At 40.3% G+C, this 19,401-nt stretch overlaps 2 protein-coding genes across 2 annotated transcripts in view; one reads left to right on the top strand and one right to left on the bottom strand.

Moving 5' to 3' along the window:
* Positions 1-599: 599 nt before the first annotated feature.
* Positions 600-13,345, top strand: pip4k2aa (phosphatidylinositol-5-phosphate 4-kinase, type II, alpha a). Its single transcript, XM_010766752.1, has 9 exons — positions 600-608; positions 691-843; positions 1,658-1,804; positions 2,318-2,356; positions 5,772-5,879; positions 8,486-8,599; positions 8,732-8,972; positions 9,196-9,299; positions 9,406-13,345. Exons 1-9 carry the CDS (start codon positions 600-602, stop codon positions 9,484-9,486), a joined length of 996 nt encoding a protein of 331 aa, XP_010765054.1. The 3' UTR covers positions 9,487-13,345.
* LOC104941620 (sperm-associated antigen 6) overlaps positions 10,575-19,401 on the bottom strand; it is a gene marked incomplete at its 5' end in the record, with an annotated part of 15,614 nt that continues 6,787 nt past the window's right edge. Inside the window, one exon of the mRNA XM_010766751.1 lies at positions 10,575-10,601. Coding sequence (XP_010765053.1) covers positions 10,575-10,601 — 27 coding nt within the window. The remainder of the gene's footprint in view (positions 10,602-19,401) is intronic.

The following is a 19,401-nucleotide window of genomic DNA, read 5'->3' as shown; positions in this document are numbered from 1 at the left end:
AATGCCTGGTGGAGAAAATGACTAACTAAAACAAAACATTAGGATCATTCTTTGGAGCTTTTTCATCTATGCCAGCCTCAGGCAAAGGGCCTCTTAAACATTTTCATCCTGTGACACAAACCACTTTAATGTTACTCTGCCGTTAGAAAGCTCTCTTAGGGACCCCTAGAATAAAGACAACCAATTTAAGGTCTAAATGCAAGAGAGAAATGCTGCCAGACCGTTGTTGAGGGTTGATCCTCACCGTTCAAGTCATAGCAGAGGGGAAAGGGAACTGAGGGCAGAGGACATGAGACATTCTTGGACAATGAGGCATTGAGCCAGGGGTGTTGTATCATGTTACTTGTGTGTGTGTGTGTGTGTGTGTGTGTGTGTGTGTGTGTGTGTGTGTGTGTGTGTGTGTGTGTGTGTGTGTGTGTGTGTGTGTGTGTGTGTGTGTGTGTGTGTGAGAGAGAGAGAGACAGGGAGCAGGCACAGGGGTCAGAACCCCACATGTTTAGACTGGAGAGTGGGAGGTGGTCGGATATCCAGAGGCTAGAGGGAAAACAAGTTAAAATAACAACTAATAAACACTTGTTTCTATAAAGGCATGGCAGAGAATGCAAAAGGTGACAGCTGATCATATCGTAGTGTGTGCATCCTGATGAACGTTATTTATAATGTTTCTGTGTTTTCCCTGTTTGTTTTCAGAACTCCCTGACACGCAGCGCTCCCTTGAACAGCGACGCCCAGGGTCGCAGTGGGGCGCGTTTCCATACCTCCTATGACAAACGCTACGTGGTCAAGACCATCAGCAGTGAGGATGTGGCAGAGATGCATAACATCCTGAAGAAATATCACCAGGTAATGAAAGCTTATCTTATTACATCTTCTCCAAATGCAAGCCTTGATTCTTCAATGAGAAAGTCATCATAACACCGTTTGTCTTTGATAGATTCGAAACAGCTCAGAAACTGAAATGTTCTCTCCTCAAACTCTTCTGAAACAAGCGTCTAATCCTGTCTTATCGTAACCCCTGCTGCCTTAATCTTGATATAAAACACCATGAGGTCAAGGAAAGATGTGTAGGGGACATGTATAAGGACTTAGGAATCGACAACTGCAATGCTAGGAGAATCCCACTGCAATAACATTAGGCAACATAATTATGCAACGATGGATTATTGATGTGGCTCTGTCATCACTGTTGCTGCTGCAAGGAATTATGGGACGGCATTATCTCCTTTCCTTTCATAAAGGATGATCCATTGTAGCCTATACTAAAGGGGATAAGAAAGGGAGCATTGAAGCACCTTTCCTTAGCTTTTAGAGAATTGGACCCTCTCTTGTCATGGCTGTCACTTAAATACTTCTGGTTCGTTTCCCTCAGTTTGGAATCCTTAAGTGAATAAAAAGGCCATTCAACCACAGACCCTATCTTTTGCACTCGTTCTTCGAAGGAACTGCAACGAAATAGGACATTATAAGCACGTGTGCAGAATTGTAATGTGCATCTGTACTATTTCTGCATCACAAGCTGACACACGGGCCTACAGGCATAAGTCAGGAACCTTTTACCCAGCGTTTCAACATCAATAAGTGTCAGGGAACAGATTTATGTGATTTGTTGTCGCGGTATGTCAGAGCTTTGACAGATATTCCTTCTGTCTTTTCGTAGTTCATCGTGGAGTGCCATGGCAACACGCTGCTGCCTCAGTTTCTGGGGATTTACCGGCTCACCGTGGATGGAGACGAGACCTACATGATTGTTACACGCAATGTCTTCTCTCACAGACTCTCCGTCTACAAGAAGTATGATCTCAAGGTAGGAGGGGAAAACCCATACAGGGAAAAAAGGAAGTAAGGGAATGAGAAGTGATCAGACAGGGCATTGATATCACAAGAAAGTATATAAATGTTATCTATGATTGCACGACACCAGTCTCTTTGCGACTCATTTTTCAAATACTTGTTGTGACTGATCATCTGAGCTTTGGTGCAAGAATTAAGATGTTTATTTGATAGTTTTTGTGTCCCAAAAGAAATGCCTGTTTTTACTCAAACACAAAAGATAAATTGCAACTGTCGTACAAGGTTGTATGTTTTAAACTACAGGCATTATCCAGTGGGTAATACGTGTTGTAAAACAGGGCTGAGAGCATCAGATAACCACTGAAGCGTTTTAATCCACTTAAAGCCATTGCCTAATAAGGTCAGCTTCTGTGTTCAGACATGCCCACGGGTAATGAGCATCTGCAGGAATGAGTTTAAGTACAGTGGTGAGGGAAAGCATGTTAAACAATTATAATGATAGTGATTTCCTTTCTTTTGTTTCTAGGGTTCCACTGTGGCACGAGAGGCCAGCGATAAGGAGAAGGTACAGTCACCTGTCGAGAGCCGGGGTCCACTGTTACACACCCACAGCTTTAACCCTCAGTAGAGGAAGGGCATCCTAACCTTTCATTCATGCTTTAAAAAGACAATAATAATTATATAAACTCAGAGTGCTACCATTAAAAAGAAAGTTAGTAAGTCCATCCAACTCGCATAAAGAAGGGTTAGAAACATCTGAGAAAAACACATCAAATGAAATGAGACAATCCACACCTTCTCAAAGTGTTTGTGGAATATTCTTACCTCGCCTGTCTCACAAAACTGATTTTCTACAAGCGTATCGGCACCAAATGTGTGCTGGACAGGTGAACTAGTTAACATAAATAACTGCCCTGCTTGGGTTATAGATCGTGTAGCTTACTCAAACGCTGTTTATGTCCATCAAACAGGCTGCTGTCCTTGCAGCCTCTGAAGGTGCATTGCTGAAAGAACAGCAGGCTCTGATAACATTAGAGGTCAGAGTCGGTGTGGATTGAACAGATGGACACTTTTTATAGCACTAAGCTGAGGATAAATTAGGAACAAGGTCCTAGTGTTCAGAAACACTGGTATGTTTTATTTTCTCACACTTTTTCCTGATTTGATTCCCCGTCCATTGAAAGCCATGTGGACACTTAGAGAACCAGAGAGAGAACAAACTGTTTCCAGTGGTTTGAATTATCCACACAGCTTCAAACTATTCCAGGCTTACTGTCATCACCCAAATGGCGCAACTAACGAGTGTTTAGTCCCGTTGTCTCCCTTTGGATTGGATGACAGTAGCATATATCCATCTCCTTCAGTTAGCACCTACTTCATCACCCCATTCCCCTTCTAGCCCCTGCACGCTTTCTGTGTCTCTTTAATTTGCTTCACCCCCTCTAACCTCGCTTCTGCTCTTCCACCAGTTCCCCTGCCTGCTGTCTGTGTGAGAGAGATTGAGGCGTGTGTGTCTGTGTTGGGTTTTATTCTATCAGATGTCTCGTGATGTTGGGTAGTCCTGTGTAATGTGTGTTTTCTATGTAGCTGTGTGTCTGATTGTGTGTGTGTGAGAGTGGGCAGTATATATATAAGCTTTTCTGTGACTGACAGTGATGGAAATGTTGCTGTTTGTGTGAGACTGGCTATTTTCAGTTCTTGCTCTTGGCTGAAATCGTGCAGGATCTGATGGTTGAGTGTGCTTCCTGTTAAACTTGAATTAGCAGATATAGGCAATATATTTTGTTATCTCTAAAAGTCTTTAACTGATAGAAGTGGCCGACGGCGGCCTGGAACACTTTGACTTTGGACCATTGTTGGTTTGACCTGTCAGTATTGAAAAGGGATGCTTGTCCGGATTGTTCTCCACACGTTGCTCTCCCAAGTTATGTCTGACCATGGAAAAAGGTTTTTACATGAGAACAGTTACAATAATGACCCACAGGGGTTTGAACTTTCCACTGCCGGGCTTTACAGGGGCTTAATCGTGGGGCACCATGCAGTGAGGCGTAAAGTACTAAAGGGAATCCCCGAACTAAAAATAATCCTACTGTAAATGGAAGAAGAAAAAAATGGGGTCTAAACAGAAGAATGGAAAAAAGCAGCTGAGGGTTTAAAGCACACGTAGAGCTCCTGTGACCTCATTTGTCTGTGGCTTCGCTGTGTCAACAGAGCTCATTTTTGTTAAGCTTAAATCATGAATGAAAACTACCACTGACTCTTAACTCACAAATGAATTTATTGCTGTGGGAATTCTGTGGTTGTTCTACCTTTTTTAGTGAAATGCACCCAATGCAGTTAGCATTATATTGTTTTACATGTCAAAAAACATGCAGAATGCAAAACACAATACGTGATCACACACACACCTTTTGAATGTGCACACACGTTCACACCCAACTAACAACAGGCCTCAGACACACAAGGCTCAACCATCAAAGAGGAGGATCTGATGAGACGTGCACGTTTCACCACATGAAACACCTTTGTATATATTACACACACTTACAGACATGCTTAAATGAACCTGCAGTTAACTACTACAAGTGCTCAGTGGCTATACAAATGTTGTCTTCCCTTTCCTGAAAACATTTTTGTGTAAATTCCAGTATGTGAACGCTAACACTGCTTTATATTAGTAAAACACTCACACACTCACTTCAGTCAGCTTGTATAATCAAGAAGAGGGTGCATCATGCCAAATGAGAGATAACATGTTTTTTGTGTGTGTGTGTGTGTGTGTGTGTGTGTGTGTGTGTGTGTGTGTGTGTGTGTGTGTGTGTGTGTGTGTGAAAAAAATAATAATAATTGCTTTACACCCACACAACCAACAAGCATGGCAGGGTTCTCTCTTGACTGCATGCCCGTCTCCCTTTCATGCATGCGTCTGCATGGTTTAAAATGTTTTTTTGCATCTTTTTAAGTTTACTTTACTTCTTACACATTTCGATGTGTATGAACACCAACTCCATTCTGTTGCACATTGTGAACATGTTCAGTTTTACCCACATGTGACATGTATTTTTACAAATACATTTGCGGTTCTTCTTAGAAGCTGCTGTCTTTCTGGGTTTGGCTTTCAAACGGCAGCGTTTGGCTTTCTGACACATTTTAACGTACAACATTTAAACAGGCAGATGATCAGTGGGTGTACACGTTTGTTTTTTATAGCCCAATCTAGGTCAATTAGGTTTCACTTAGGCAAATCATATCGTAAAAGGGACTTTATTTTACTTTCATTGCAAAAGTAATTTAGGCCACTAACCCACAATGTAGCAAACACAGCTGGAGGTGAATCATGCGTATTTGTCATGTGACCTGGAAATAAAGGTTATGTTTGTAAGCTGGTGGTCTTTGGTTTGTGGAAAACCACTCGTCTCTGCCTGTGGGGGCACGTGGCTTTAATGTGTCTGTATGACTGAGTGTGAACTGTTTTGCTATTTTATTAGTAGCTCCTTATCCACTTAGTTGAAAGCCCGTAGAAATAGTACCACACCTGAATAGATGTTTGTCAGAATACATAGTTGTAAATGACTTTGTTTTCTTGCTCTTGGTAGTTCCAGCTCCTAACTCCTTTAGAGTAGCGCTGCAGTCTGCTTCCTTCTCTACCAGGAAACAGTCCAGTGTAGGCAGACTCAAGTCGTGCTACATTAATTATAAATAAAGTCCTATTGAGTATAATTCTTTTGAAATGCACTTATTTGCATTGTCATGGGACATCCCTCTTGGACACAGTTGCAAAAACATTGAAGAAAATGTAAACGGATCCTTTGCGCTCAAGCCCTTTCCAACCCTCTACCAATTTGAAAAAACAATTGTGTGCTGTAACATTTTAAACACTTTGCCTTTACTTCCAACTTCCTTCCTTCCTCCCTTCCTCTCTCCTTTCTTCTCTCCTCTCCTCCACCCCTACCGACCCTCCCTCGCTCCCCCTTCTCTAGCAGCCGCCCCAACCAGAGGATGTGCCCCCGCGGCCCAAATCTGGTAACGTTCAGCAAAGGCTGCAAACCCTTCGGATTGCCACGCGCTTTTACTGCGCCATGAAACACGTAAGAGATGTAAGGAACCAGGGCTCATATATATACCAGGCATGATCTATTAAAACAATCTTTTTTTATTATTATTTACTGTACGGCCGAGCATTTTCGTTTCCTCGTCCTCTCCAAGCTGTTATTTAACGTCCATATTTTGCACACTCTCCATCCATCGACAGTCACCTTTTGCTCAGCAAGTTCGGTTTAAGTTTGTTTTTGTTTCCACCATTCACTCAACGGCACTGACATGTTTGTGAAACACTGGAGGGCAAGAAGTGAAGCAGTGAGGTGGCAGCGTGAATGGGAAGGACACTGCTGAAATAATTCAGGAACCAGAGTTGGAGAGAGAAAGTACATACTTACATTCCTGGAAAGTCACATTATTTCAGAGGGGGAACTTCCTTGCTTTGTTGCTATTTCTAATTCCAAGTTTAAAACTGAAACTAGGTAAGTTACACAGAAGTCTTCTATGTTCTGTAGTGGATAAGCAGACAGCATTGATCACAGCAGTGTATGAAGTCATCAAATCACTGAAATGGTAAACAATATGTTCCCAAGCCGTTGTAAAGCCTGTGATAAAGGAACAACACGGTGCATCCCATTGCAGCTGAAACACTTTCTATAATGAAAGTGTATTGAGCAGTAAATGAGCTGGTGTTTCCCCAGGTTTGTTTCTAATATGACTCTGGCCAGTTTTCTTATTTTAAATATATAAAGGCCTCCCGAGATAATGAGCATATTTAGAATCGGCATGGCAGTAATCCTTGAAATGCCAATTACCTCTGTCTCTAGTTTTCGGGGAACATTGCCTATTCTATCAAAAAAGTCTAGTTTCTAAATGGGTTTTTTGTATGTTGCTTTTAATAAAGGGACACAAATAGTTTGTTTATCAAAGCGAATAGTTGACACCATCTCGATGCAAACTATTTGCAGCGTACATTACGTTTCGGTGTTGCAGAAATCCTGCCATCACTTTGTTCTTCGGAGACGGCGTGAAATCAACATGGCCAGCTGGCAGGAAGCAGAAAATACATTCTACTATTGTTTTTAAGGTCTGAGAGAATTCACCTGTCACACAGCTTTACAGTACAACCCGCATCAACTACCCACCCTCTCTTCCTGACTCTAATATATCTTTCTGTTTTTCTACTTACTACCTCAGCGTAGTGCACAACTCAAGAGTCAGACACATGTTATTACTCTCATAGAAACCTCTGCATGACTGGGATAAAGACTTAATGAACCGGTCTGACTCTGTAAATAAAGTTGAGATGGATGAATGTAAGAGATGATTTGGTGACAGACCTGCAAAGAACTTTAACCGTGATGTTCACTCTCTTCTCAGCCTTATGTTGCGTCCTCATTCACTTTTTATGTTGCATCTGTATTCAGTCGAGCAAGTTGTCCATCCCATATTTCTTGCCAATTGGAGGTCCATGTCTGTTAAAATATGTGCTCAAATGTCCTATTTGTGAGATGTATTACCATCTGTGTGAAGGTGTAAATGTATGTGTGTGTCTGTGTGTGTTGTCTAAGCTCATTGTAGTGCTGCTGCTCTTCTCCTGCTGCTGTAGAGAGACTGTAGCAGCTGATCTGCTGCTGCTCCTCATGTCCTGCTCTCCTTCTCCTCAGCCAATCAGAACTAGGCCCCGTCCCTCCTCACATAACACCTCCTCCCCGTACTGGTCAGAGAGACATTAATCCCAGTAGAGCGACTCCTAAATAGGAAACTCCTTCGTTCCGCTGAATAGAGGGAATGTAGAGAGTTATAGAAGTAGTTTATACTAGATGCAATCCACAGTTAAGTTTCCGAGAAGCATCTTAAATGACGGGGTGCTTTTGGGAGAGCAGCCAACAAGGACGTTTCATGGCTTTGAGTTGGACGTCCTTTTTTTTTTGCATGACACAAAGAGTGTGGATCCACCACATGCATCAATAACGCTTTCATGACTTCTGTGCAATGTGCAAACAAAATGACATGTGCCCTTTTGTTTACCTTTTAATGAAAACAATGAGAATATACGCAAATAAGTGCATGAGGTGGATCTGGACCCTGCTGTGAGCATGCTGCATGTACAGTGGATCACAGACGGCCTGTACTTTGTCAGACAACTCATTTTACAAGTTATATGTGTTGTCTTTGGCAAGAGGGGCTTATCTGAAAAAACACAGGTTCAAAGTCTTATTTCTACCAACGGGGTATTTCAACATGCAGGATGACAGGGAGAACATTTGTGAACACTAAGATTAGACTTCATCTTTGTCATCAGGCATTTAGAAATACCCCTTTATTCATATAGGTGAACTATGTTTAGTCCTGTGTAACATATAAGGCATATTATTGATGATATCTGGGTGAAATGTATGAAGAACACTGATGCCGGTGTTATTCCTTTAAGTCAATATTTCTAGTCAACTTTTGAACTTTTATTAATATCTAAGGACTTAAATGTGTCTGATTAAATTAGCTTCATATTTAGGGCCATTTTCTCTTTTTATTAGAGATTTGAGCGTCAGATTTCTGTTGCATTTTTCACCCAGGTCTCTCAGGTTCAAGCCGTCTGTTGTCGTGTTTTTGACTGTTGTTTATTTGGCTGCTAATCTCCAATACTAATGGGCAGGCCAAGGAGCTGCCCACCTACAAGGACAACGACTTCATCAACAACGGACAGAAGATCCACATTGATGGGGACAACAAGAAGATGTTCCTGGAGAAACTCAGGAAAGATGTGGAGGTATGTGTTCATCCACATTACAACACACACATTATATTAATAGATTTTCTATTTCCACAACCCCGTCCGTTTTAAACTATTTGCTCTCTTTTCCCTGCTTTAATTCCCTCTGCCATCTTCCCTCGTCCTCAGTTCCTGGCCCAGCTGAAGCTCATGGACTACAGTCTGCTGGTTGGGATCCACGATGTGGAGCGAGCTGAGCAAGAGGACGTGGAGAGCGAAGACAACGAGGCCGACGAGGAGGGCGAGAGTGACGGAGGGGGTGTTGGAACGCCCCCCGACAGCCCCAGCAACACCCTGGACAGCAACAAGCCTCTGTCCCCCGGAGAGTTTGATCCCACCATCGACGTCTACGCCATCAAAAGCAATGACAGTGAGTAGCTGCATGTGTTTCATGGATGTATACGATGTTAAATCCAACCTGTGCAATGTAAAGGACTTATTCAACAGCTTAATAATTTATAGAGTACTGAGAGCTCCCCCTGCTGGACACTTGCTGCTGTCAGAAGGATTTGATCCTTTTTAACAGCACCTGATGACATTCTACAAAAATAAAATAGATTCTCATCCAGAGTGCTTTTTGTTTTAAACCACAGCTGCTCCCAGGAAGGAGGTTTACTTCATGGCTATCATAGATATCCTTCAGCATTACGATGCTAAGAAGAAAGCAGCTCACGCCGCAAAGACTGTCAAACACGGGGTATGTAGCTGCTTACAAGAGGAGATAGTTGTATATTATTGTATAGTATAACAAGATGATTATACTGCATGAGGAGACTAACGGTTGTCTCTGTGTCCCTCTACAGGCCGGAGCGGAGATCTCCACAGTGAACCCAGAGCAGTACTCCAAGAGGTTTCACGATTTCATCACCAATATCCTGTCATAGCCTCCAGGAGTGACGGGGGGCACGGAGGCACATGGGAAAGGGAGGGCAAGGGGGGAGTAGGGCGGGGAAGAGAGGTGACGGAGAGAAAAAGCATCAAGAGGCTGAATTAATAAGGTGCTGTGATGGCTTTGTATCGCTCTCCCTCTCCTCGTCCCTCCCTGCTTCCCCCTCTCCTTCAGTGGCGTGCCACGCTCTGCAGCTATAAAAAGAAAACCATCATTCGTTTACATTTAACCTCTCCTCTGTTGACTTTTGTGTTACTCTTGATAAGGGTGTTTAAAGCAAGCGTCCAAGTCATTACGTTTTTTTTATATTATTTGTTTTTGTCCGTACGGTTGTTTATGTGGGAATTTGGCTTATTTTTTGATTGCCTCTATTACAACATCCAGCTCCCTGCTTTTGTTTTTATGTTTGTTTTTGTCTTCTCAGTATGATAAGTAGGAGGGTATGATGTGTACAGTGCAGAGGTCAGATTACGGCACAAGGCTTGAGCGGGATGTAACGAGGACGGACATGTTGAGCCTCGCCTGATGCAATTGCTTCATTTCAGGAAGTGGGAAGCAGTCTTCCAAAAAGGCCAACAGCCACACCCCCCCCACCCAAACGCTATACTCAGCCAAACAAATCTTCCCATTCGCGTTGATCCTGCATCCCTCGCCCTTTAGACGCCACCCCTCCGTGTAAAGTGAAGGAGTTGATCTTCTGGGTTATCTTCTTTCCACACACTCACAACAAACACATCTCATCAGCTGATTAGTTCACTTGTTGCACCTCAGTGGTTGTCCTTTACGCTTTGTTGTGATGTACGGTGATGAAGAATCGTTTAAGGGAAGGATACGTGCCGTGAAATTAGGAGATTGGAGCATACAAAGTGTTGTTTACTTGCATTCCCCCTGAATATGTCGGGCATTGTTTTCTGTGGCAGGGGATGACCCAGAAGTGTGGCTGAAGAGATTTAAGTCACTCCTTGTTATATCTACATACGGGGTGTCAGATTGAAACATCAACAGCCCTTTACTTTCTGTTGCCATCAGCACCTTATGAGTAAATAAAAAAAGAAATGTTGCACTTTTATTTGTTATTAGAGGTTAGAAGCTCTTGTTCTGTTGCATGCGCTGCAACAAAGAGGACAAACGTGTTAGAAATCCTGATCCCAGATCCCTCCTCCTCCGCCTTTACTCACCTGCTGGTGTTTCTTACTGCAGGGATTGGATGGGAAGACTTAACTGCAATATTAGACGGGAAAGTGGATGAGTTCTTTTCACGGGGCTTTTGTAAAAATGACCTTTTAGAAGCACTCTGTGGGGTTGAGGGATCTGGGATCAGCTACAGTGCGTCTGTGTTCAGGGCAGGCAGGAGACGGTTTACCTCCAGCATCGTACCAGCACACACTCGGTGTGTGTGTGTCAGTGTTCAAAAGTTGTAAAGGGAGAGACAGTGAAATTAGGGGGGAGGTGGGGAAGAGAAGAATGAACAGCGGCAGCATCGTTCTCTCCTCTCACCTCGGCTGGTATTCATCGTTGTTCGTGTTGTTGTTGTTGTTGTTGTTGTTGACATTTTAAAGGTGGTTTAACTGTGTTAGAATTTGGCAGTTTTATGAATTGATGTGGTAATAATTGTTTTGTTTCTGTTTGAGGTTTTTTTTGTATATTTTGCACAAGAGGAAAGGAACCAAATGTTACGAATACGATCCCAATTAGTTGATACGGTCTTAACAAGGGAAATGCAATATACTTGTGTGTAAGTGAGAAAAGTTGTTGTGTGTGTGACGTTGTGTATCACTTTCTGGATAACCAACTAAAAGTCGTCCTTCTTGACTATTGTAACCCATGCAAAAAGCTTCCATCACAATATGTTTGTTTATCATAGAATATATTCACATTTATATTTTTACATTGGATTTTAGTCATGAAATATAGTTGTATTTAAAAAAACAAATAAAAATAAAAATAAGGAGCCACCCTTGGGAATGAATGATGGTGCTGTGGTAAATGAAGAATGATACTGCTTGAATTTATACTCACTATAGATGTAAGAAAAAACCTAAAAAAAATTGCATGTCACAGGACTAAGTTTCCTTCCCCTCTATCTGTGTTGTTCTCTTTGTGTCCCTACACTTTAACCAGATTCGTGAGCGTACAATAGTCCCTACCATGCTTTAAATACCTGTGTTTCATTGTATACACTGTGCAAGATGTGTGCCTTTATACTCCAAAATTATTTAATTTTATATTTTGTAATCTTTTTTTTTTTTAAACAAAGGTAAAAGGTTATTTTAATAATAGGGTGTTTACTTTGACCTGCATTATTTCCAACTTTAATTTCAACCCCCTCGTTCTTCCACTCCAGCACCTCCTGTATTGTTCATATTATTCAGTTTAACAAAACCATCTTATGATTGTGTTTTTTAACCGTCATAAAAGTGAATATCTGTCTTGAATTTTAATATGGTGGATTGGTTTGGATTCTGTAAATTCAAATCTGTCATTGTGATAATTCAGTGTGTGCAGGCGTCTCTACTCTGAGGCGTCTGCTGATATTAACCCCTCGTTCGTTCACGCTGGTCCTGCCTTTATAAAGAGTGTGTGTGTGTGTGGGGGGGAAGTGCATTGTGATGGTGTTTTTGTCGTTCTCTAACTGGCGGCTGCTCAGGAGTCTGTCAGCATGTTCATCGCGTTTACCTTCGTAACCACAGATATCAGGAATGTGATTTTTGTTTTACAAGTTTGTCCATATTTTCACTTCCCTTCGTCGATGTAAAACCCATTTCTGAACCCGGTTTATGTTCTCCTGAGTTCTTGTGTCCCCCACCTGCTTGTTATCAGGGAGGTCATCCGCTGATAGGTCACCCTGAGTCAGTGGTTAATGGATATTTCAGTGTTCTTTCTCTATTAATGGGCTGTTTTGTTTCTATTGTCACGTAGCTCATACTGTACATAGTTTGTGTCATAAAGAAAACAGGAAATGAGGGAAGACTCATCTGCTCCTCGTCTGCTTTGCTCTGTTTGAGGCATAGCTGAGTAGAAAACAGAGCAGTGCATGCTGGGAGAGTGAGTTTTTTTCTGTTTCTGTTTTGGGAATATTAACTCTGGTGATGCCAGACTTTAACAGATGCAAATTTAAAGACGATAATAACAGACTCGCTCTTCTGCTGTACTTTGACATTTAAGGCTTTTGTGACTCACGAATGAGCTCCTTCACCAAACCTGCTGCCACGGTAACCTGCTGCCACGGTAACTTGCCAAAAGCATCTTTCAGCAGTCAGAACTACCCACCATGAGCTTGAAGAACATTGTGTACTGTGTAATGTGTCTGTTTGTCTAAACTGATTTTTTTTTTACATGCACTGGGAGATGGTGCATTCGCTGATATGTGAACATGTCCAAAGTTTTGAGAAACAACCCTGTGTTCATGTGGTGTTCAAGTGTTAAGGGAATTACAAATGCAAATGAGCGGAGGCCAGGCCAGATCTGCAGAGATGGAACATTTCCTGTGGCTTTCTAGGATTAAAACAACAAAAAAAAGTCTTTCTGGACAACAGTTTTGAAATGGATTGAATTTGCATGGAAACATGGCCAGGAAACATCCTGCAGTCGAGCTTCGGTCTCACAAAAGTCCCAAGTTCTTTTAGACTACATCTAAAAGACTTACGCATTAGTGTATGCACGTGTGTATGTGTGAGTGTGTGTTATTGCTGTCTGACAATGGTTGGTGAGAGCTCCCTTTCAGTGGCAGAGGCCAAAATGATGATGTACGTTTATTGTTCTTCACATTTAACGATGATGATGATGATGATAATACACTCCATCCCATAAGCTTCACTCAAACCAATTAAAGCACTTGTTCTGCTTAACTCAAAGTTTACCTCTGATGTTTTTATTATCTGATGTTGATAAGTACCATAGTTGTTGCTTATTTTAAAATGTGTTTATTTTACACTAATGCTCATGGTTTATTTGTGTCACTTTAATTTGGTCAATTTTGAAGCCCTATTTTTATAAGTATTACCCTTGTACAGCAGTTTCCTCCACAGATATATAATGTCCTCTGATATAGAAAACATCCAGCCAACATTTCTAATATAAATACATTTGAAGAACATGGATGCACAAAATACCTGGAAGATGAGAGCAAGTTAGTTGGATCTTCATAATGATCAATCAAAAAACGAAAAAAATATACGTGCCACAAAGGAAATATTTACTAGTTCCTTAATATATAACGTCGCAATCGCTTTAATAGAAATAGTAAAAACACTTAACAAAACACATGCGTTAAACTGCTTCGTGCATAATGTCCGCTAGAAGTGAATATAAAAGCAGTTTTTAAAACAAAGACACAGCTGACTTAAAACATGAGGTAATCCGTTTATGGAAAACTTGAACCTCCGCCTATTTATATATGTATTTATTTATTATGCCTGCCAAACAATGAAGCCTTTGACACGCCAAATGTCAGAAAAAAAACGGGTAGGATAAAAAAAAAAAAAGCATGATTAAATAAACACTAGCCTTCTTCATAACACATTCGTTCATGTTGTTGGCACAAACTGAGCACAATACTTATTATTCAGATTAATCAGAGGCAGTTGAACATCACGAGGAGCGTTTCTGTAAAACCAGTCCAGTTTTAAATATTATTTTTTACATTTTGCGTTCGTTCCTTATGTCTACCAACACACTGCAAGGACTCCCTTTTTTATATAATATAAATAAAGCTAACATTTCATAACATAGTTTATTTTAAAGACACTTTTCACACTTTTTAATTCAGTTTCAGCAAATTAGAATTATATTCTCTAACTGGAGCAAAAGCCTGTCCATTGCTATGTTGCAGAATTGATTAAATGTCTATTCAGTTTTTGGAGGTCGTGCTTTCGATATTTATTTTTATTTATGCCTGAAAAACGCGGAACCTATAGGTTTGGGTGGTTTTATTTCTCTTTATCAATAATGTCCGTATAGCCTATGTATTCACTCATTTGGAAAAATTGAATTACATTGCACATTTAAACAATAGGCTCCAACAAGCGATATCTTTAAGGATATAGCCTAATAATAGCCTACATATCAGATGTTTAAGGAAGAAAGGAGGAGGGGGGGTTGGCAGCTGCAGCCGGACTAGTTTAGGTCTCAGAGGCGGAGGCTAATTTACACCGTCAGTAGGCCTACAAAGTGGAGAACAAGCAGACCACAGACAAAGAGCGGCCCGCCATGTGCGCTGCAGCTGCCACACACACACACACACACACGCACGCGCACACACACACACACACGCACACACAGAGCTCAGACGCAGTGAGGCTCCACGGCCGCCAGGGGGCAGTGTGAGCTCTGCAGAAATACAACTTCACCGTACATTTTATGTTTGCATTTAAAAACTACATATGAGGTAGACATGCCTCTCTGTGATTGGAGCAAGAGATTAAATCCACATAATATTATGCTGCCTGCTGAAGTGTCTTTGAGCAACACACTAATGCACCTCAATTGTTGCTGCTCTGCTGTACCTGACCTTTGACCTCTCTATTGAGTGCCGTTTTTTAATGCCACTCCATGAAATGTCCTTTATTTTATCTTTAGTCTCTATTACACAACATATAGTGACAACATGAGTTGTCTATAGCATATCTTAATATAATTTGTATAAGGGAGTATAGGCTACTTCAATATATGTTGTTAGTCGACTCCACCTCGAGCGATATAATTACTAACAAAGTACTGCTAACAGAGCACTTATATACTAATAAAGGACTAGCATATCTATAGCCAGTTGAGTAGCACTTGAAATGTTTGGCTCTATGAAACCTGATATACTTATATGATTCTGTTTTCTTCAAGGTTGTATCTTCCTGGTCGAATGTACTTATTGTAAGTCGCTTTGGATAAAAGCGTCAGCTAAATGCAATGTAATGTAGTATTACACTGGTCCTGTAAATATGTTTAAATTCTACAATACATTTCTAATAATTTTCTATTACTCAAAATCTCCCCTTTTTGTTTGTGTTGCATGAATTTGCAAGTCATTTTGTATCTTCATTTAGATGAGTAAATTTAAATCATAGCACCAAGTCAAAAGTAATGTGTTGACCTACAGCCTGTGAACAGCTGGTAAAATGTACCTGGGCAATTTGAGTACAGGTGGGCCACGCCCCCGATGACGTCAGAGGAGTTTGCGCACGGGACAAGCAACTAGAGTAGGCGGTTAACTTCCAGTCAAAGAGAGCAAGGAGGACCCTCCTCTAAAGGGAATACTCGTGGATTTTGAATCATGCAAGTAATTTATGTACTTTGTTAACTCTGTACTGTAATGACCTGTTAGCTTGTCAGTTTAATGTGGATATCAAACGAACGTTAACGACAGTTGCTCAGGCTTAGCTTGTTAGCTGCTAACTAATGTAGCCTGCTAACATGGACGCACCACACACAACATGTAATGCTTAGTGGTGAAGTAGTTGCTTATAACTTGTCAACAGCGGCTAACATCGCCGTTTTTAATAAGAAATGTGGCAGTGAGGAACTAGTAGTTCAGATGAGTGTTGTACTGGTGTGTGTGGGGGGTGTGTGTTCGCGCTACATTTTCAAATGCTGCTCCGTAGTAAAGCAGTGTGTGTAGCCAAGAGTTTTATTTTCACTCACAGTGCACCCGACTGTGTGATGGTGACTTGTGTGCTTTTTTTTCTGTGTTCACTGAGACAGATAGCGGCACCAGCTTCCTAAAAACAAAAAGCAATGTCACATTCACTGCCATGGCCGCTGCTCTGTGTAAACAGCTGTGATGCGACCTGATTACTGTAAAGAAGGAGAGGGTAATCTATTTGGAGACTATTGGGACAAGAGTGACTTTATTAGACGTGTAACTGTTAAATTGAAGATATGGCATTAGCTTTGTTTCCAATATATTTCTGTAATTACAGGTATGTGTTCGCTACAATAAATGACATGTCTGTTAAACAGCATCATCCTCCCCTGACTGATGGAGCTTCTCTCAGTCTGCAAAGGAGCTGATTGAAAAGGAACCGGGTAAATGTTCTGTTAAAATGTGTCTGCTGTTCTACATGAAAATCTCTAACGGTAAGTACATTTTGCCAGTATGTGAAAAACCTCTCCAGTTTTTAAGTTAACATTTAGATAAAGTACATTGGAATATAATTTTACTGTATGGCATTTATTAATATTTTCAAACTTACTCAATTTCAATGTTAAATATTCTGATTCAAAATGTGTTTTTCAGGAGAATTGATAGTTTGAGCTTGTAGAACCCAATTATTTAATCAGGTTCACTTCCTGTTTGGAACAAAGCAGACATTCAATAAACGGAGCTTCCTTACTTGTAGTTCTACTTTGACCGTAACAAATTAGAGTTAATAATATACATTTCCTTAATAGTGTCCTCCTGAGCTTGCACTATTTTTATTGTTTTTTAAATTTATTTTATGTCCTATGCATATTTATTTATGTTGCATTGTTGGAAGAGCCTGGGACTGAACTGTCTCACTGCATATCCACACTGTAGCTAGTGTGCCTATGATAATAAATACATTTACATTTAAATAGCTAACTCAACCCAATCAGTCGAAGTAACTTCAAAGAAAAGTTTACAGTACTGTATGTTAACATTGATTTACATGTTTTGACAGAATTGGGGCCAATAAATCGTTAAAAAAAAAGGACGATGCTGAGTGTCGTGAAGATCCGTGTCCTCCATGAAGTGCAGCAGAAAGAAGACGCCACACCTCCCAACGTGTACATCGAGCGATCGGAGGGGCTTGATGAGTGTAAATGTTTGGCAAAGACCATTTTTGAGGTACTTGAGAATTGTCTTTTCATTGCACTTTATACTCCACTACCAATCAAAGGGAAATATTGTACTTTGTGCTTCACTAGATCTTATATAGAGTATATTAAGTATACGGTTCTGTTCTGTTATTTTAAATATTGTTTGTAATTCTTATAAATTTTTTGCTTTTACAGTTTATTTTGTTAATATTGGATTTTTTACTATAGGGTGTAATACAGAAACAGCATCAAGCTAATTACTATTTACTTAAGTAACATTTTCATTACCAGACTTTCACTTGTAATAGAGTATTCTTACAGTGTGGTATAAATATTTTTGACTTAAAGGTTACCTATCATGCTATTTTTAGGCATTAGTATAGGTCTCAGATATATACAAATATATAAAAAACATGTCTATGAAGTGTTTTGCTCAAAATACCAAACATTCAAGCCATGCCTCATATCCCTCTATTTCACTTCCTGTTTCAACAGTGCTGATTTTGGGTATAAAGCTTTAAAAAAAAAAGATACAAAAAAAAGGAGGGGGCTGAGCTCATGCGGGACATGCTACCGGCAGATGTCTCAACCAGGGGTGCCCAACCTTTTTTGAACCGAGAGCTACTTTTAAAGTTGCCAGTCTGCCGAGATCTACCAGTCCAAATAGAGAGGCGTAGCCATTACTGACAGCCTACTACCGGGTAAATACACACTTCTACTTGTATAAAACTGACCTTTGTACGATTAATACTTCATAAAATACTGCAGATCCTTTATCTTACCGTAGTTTTGTACCATAAAGATAAAGCAACACATTCTCAGAATAAAGCAAAACTATCAGTTTAAAAGAACAACAAACTGAGTCAAGCAAAATAAAATAAATTTCTAAAATAAAACTATAAGTTGCAAACAAATCATTTGTGCAATCATGTTTTTCTTTGTTTTAACATATATTTTTGTTTGCAGTTCTCTTTGCTTCTTTCTCAATGATCGGACTTTTGCTCTCGCTGCAGCTCTTCTCGTTTGCGCTCCCTCATTTTTTGTTTTCGATTTTGACACAAACATCCCAGGTGGGCGGGACTTTCGGGGGTGCGTCCCCATTGGCTACTCAGGTTTTGAGTGACAGCCCACTACACCTCAGATGATCATACAGTGCAACTCATGCAGCAAACTCCGGAGTCCACTCGGCCACGTTAGTGTCGGTGTCTCCTGGGGAGTTTTCATGAACATATCGGACTCATCTTATGGATTGCTGTGCATTATACTTGTGTTGTGTAATTTATACTTTATTCCAACTTTAAATATTGTAATACCTGAACACACTGCTGCTGTAAAATAATTTCCCAATTTGGGATTGATAAACTGTCTGTCTATTTATTTTATAGATAAAAAAAACACATCTATGTATTTTCAAGCTAAAGGTGATACACAATATAAACTGTATACTGTTATTCTTTCAAAGACATGTTACATTTCAAAAGCATATATTGCTATGTTTAGGACAAACAATTAAAGACTGCTTTAATTTAACAAATTCTACAATATAAAAGTGGCAGATTTGCTTTATTAAACAGACCAGACCTAGGCTGCATACCAACACAATTAGGAACATGCTCACATCTTACTATGTTGGTCTGAAGAGCTGAAGCATTCACACACAATGGATACAAACTGTGTTGTCTCATTCTATACCCTGTGAGAAAATGATATACATTTAGCATTAAAAATTCGACATACTATTCCTAGCCTGAGGAAGATATGAATAATCAACAGATTTGAATGGAATCTCTAATATTTTCATGTAGAATAAAGACAAAAGAATGATTATACAAATTACATTTATTGAAATTTAAACCAGAAGATGAAGTCTCAAAGAATGTTTTAAATGAAAGGACATAAAACAAAAGGTGGATAATAATAACATCTATTAAATGTATATGTAAAGACATTAGGTCAAATGAAATGACACTGAGCCAGTGATAACAGTAACGCCAGCGTGGTGCAGGTCTCTCTTCATGCCCCCCCCTCTGTGCTGTCCCCTCAGAAGAAGTGGGAAAACGGGATAAGACTATTGACACCACACTGTCTCAATGATCCACACTGTTAATATGAGAGGAACATAAATGTTTTAGGAAAT

This window comes from Notothenia coriiceps, unplaced genomic scaffold (assembly GCF_000735185.1).
Source record: "Notothenia coriiceps isolate Sejong01 unplaced genomic scaffold, NC01 NC01_scaffold00003528, whole genome shotgun sequence".
NCBI classification, from domain to species: domain Eukaryota; kingdom Metazoa; phylum Chordata; class Actinopteri; order Perciformes; family Nototheniidae; genus Notothenia; species Notothenia coriiceps.
This window is presented reverse-complemented; position numbering and strand designations above follow the sequence as displayed.

Coding starts and splice junctions, on each gene's coding strand:
- pip4k2aa (XM_010766752.1), top strand. Junction 844..1,657: donor TCCTGAAGAAATATCACCAG/GTAATGAAAGCT, acceptor GTCTTTTCGTAG/TTCATCGTGGAGTGCCATGG. Junction 5,880..8,485: donor TTTACTGCGCCATGAAACAC/GTAAGAGATGTA, acceptor ACTAATGGGCAG/GCCAAGGAGCTGCCCACCTA.